The sequence below is a fragment of the Cyprinodon variegatus genome, unplaced genomic scaffold (assembly GCF_000732505.1).
Source record: "Cyprinodon variegatus isolate N-32 unplaced genomic scaffold, C_variegatus-1.0 Scaffold459, whole genome shotgun sequence".
Classification (NCBI taxonomy): domain Eukaryota; kingdom Metazoa; phylum Chordata; class Actinopteri; order Cyprinodontiformes; family Cyprinodontidae; genus Cyprinodon; species Cyprinodon variegatus.
Window position 1 is genome coordinate 568227 of NW_015150912.1, and position 1954 is coordinate 570180.

A 1954-nucleotide genomic window follows, 5' to 3' on the forward strand; every position below is an offset into this window, starting at 1 on the left:
GTGCGGATGCTGTTCCTGGACTTCAGTTCAGCTTTCAACACCATCATCCCACAGCATCTGATGGGCTGTTCAACTTGATGACACACGACTGCGTCCCCAGGTTCACCACCAATCACATCGTGAAGTTTGCAGACGACACCACAGTGGTGGGCCTCATCAGAGACGACAATGTTATGTAAAATGGGTTATTTTATTTATATAAAAAAGAATGTTAGTATTTTATATACTCTAATAATCCCAAAGGGAATTTACTTCTCTGCATTTAACCCCTCCCCTTGGGGAGCAGTGGGCTGCAACTGTGCGGCGCCCGGGGAGCAGTGTGGGGTTAGGGTACTTGCTCAGGGAGCCAGAGTGGCAGTCTGTAGGAGTGGGGGATCGAACTCACAACCTCAGGATTCAAAGCCTTTTCTCAAAAGCCTTCATGTTAACTGCTGAAGATCTTGTTGTCTAACACATCTTTAATGACCTGCAGGCATGTTGGTAAATGCGGTAGAAACTGCACTATTCATTGAAAAATCTTCTTGCATCTGTGCTGTAATGCGGTAACACATTTACTGTTTGTGTTATACAGATGCTCTGACACCAGCGTCAAGCCCGTCCTCTCTTTTCGGCATGGCTGCAACCCAGGAGGAGCTCTCATCTTCCTCTTCGTCACTCAATCTGGAGTGTCGCGTGTGTTCTGACCGAGCATCAGGGTATCACTACGGAGTTCACGCCTGTGAGGGCTGCAAGGTGAGTTCATCTACATTGCTGCTGGTGAATACTTGACCATTACAAATGTTAGAAAACGATCCCTGACCAATCAGATATCAGTGCGTCCAGTAACAAGTTAATGTATCTACATGGTTGCCTGCTAATTTCTCAGTTAATTGCTTACTAGTCTCATCGAAGAGCATCCATCCATCCATTTTCTGTCACACTTATCCCTGCTGAGGTGGCAAGGGGTGCTGGTGCCCACCTGTCAATGGGCGAGAGGCAGAATACATCCTGGAAAGGTCACCAGTCCTTCCCAGGGCAACACAGGAACAAACAGGACAAACGCACATAATCACAGCTAAGGGGAATTTAGAAAAGCCAATTAACCTAACAATAATCATTTTTGGAATGAGGGAGGAAGTCACAGTACCCGGAGAGAATGCACAGGGAGAAAATGCAAACTCCATGCAAAAAGACCCCAGGTCAGGAATCAAACCTGGAACCTTCTTGCTGCAAGACAGCATTGCTACCCACTCTGGCACTGTGCGAGCCTCATTGAAGAACAAAAAGATCGAACGAAACTCTTTGAAATAAGCAAGTGTTTTTGAACCCTTCTTGTGGTGAGACAGTTCTATGTTTTGTTTGACCTTTCTTTATTTGTGTGCATTTTAAAAGAAGTTTCAGTAAATAAAAGAGTAGTTGTGCAGTCAAAGTTTTACTTTATGTAAATACTTACTTGTGAAGTTATTTGTGTCTCAGTTCCTTACAAAAGTGTTGCGCCATATGCCATGATCATACTTTTGGACATTGGGAACCAGTGTCCATATTTCATGTTGACATAATGATGTGGAATCAGCTGTGGAATCTCTGCAATAATCCCCGTTTTAGCCAAGGCCTCCACAGGCAAGTCACAGAGGTGTGACCAAAAACCACCACCCTACCTCTGTCTGAGGACAGACAAAATCACAGAGCACACAAGTTTCTGCCTCTTTTGCCTCCTTCTGCTCCTGGTCTCTTCTGCTCATACGCTCAAAGCTGGAACCAGATCCCCAGAACCATCAAGGATAGGTCAGAACCTTTCAGAACCAAACTGCTGCAAAAACAGACCTTTTGCAACACATTTCTGTTGAGTTTCAGAACTTATGGAGCCAGACTGGAGAGAAGAACTCTCCTGACAAAGAACCCCTGCTGTGCCCTGACTGCAGAGCTGCAAATGGATGAAACTCAAGCTTTCCAAATGGACATGGAAAAAGGTTTG

General features: G+C 45.1%; 1 protein-coding gene across 2 annotated transcripts in view; it reads left to right on the forward strand.

Moving 5' to 3' along the window:
- LOC107094044 (peroxisome proliferator-activated receptor alpha-like) overlaps positions 1-1954 on the forward strand; it is a 36081-nt gene that overhangs the window by 8482 nt on the left and 25645 nt on the right. For both annotated transcript variants that reach the window (XM_015389442.1, XM_015389441.1), the window contains exon 2: positions 572-732. In XM_015389442.1, coding sequence (XP_015244928.1) covers positions 572-732 — 161 coding nt within the window. The remainder of the gene's footprint in view (positions 1-571; positions 733-1954) is intronic.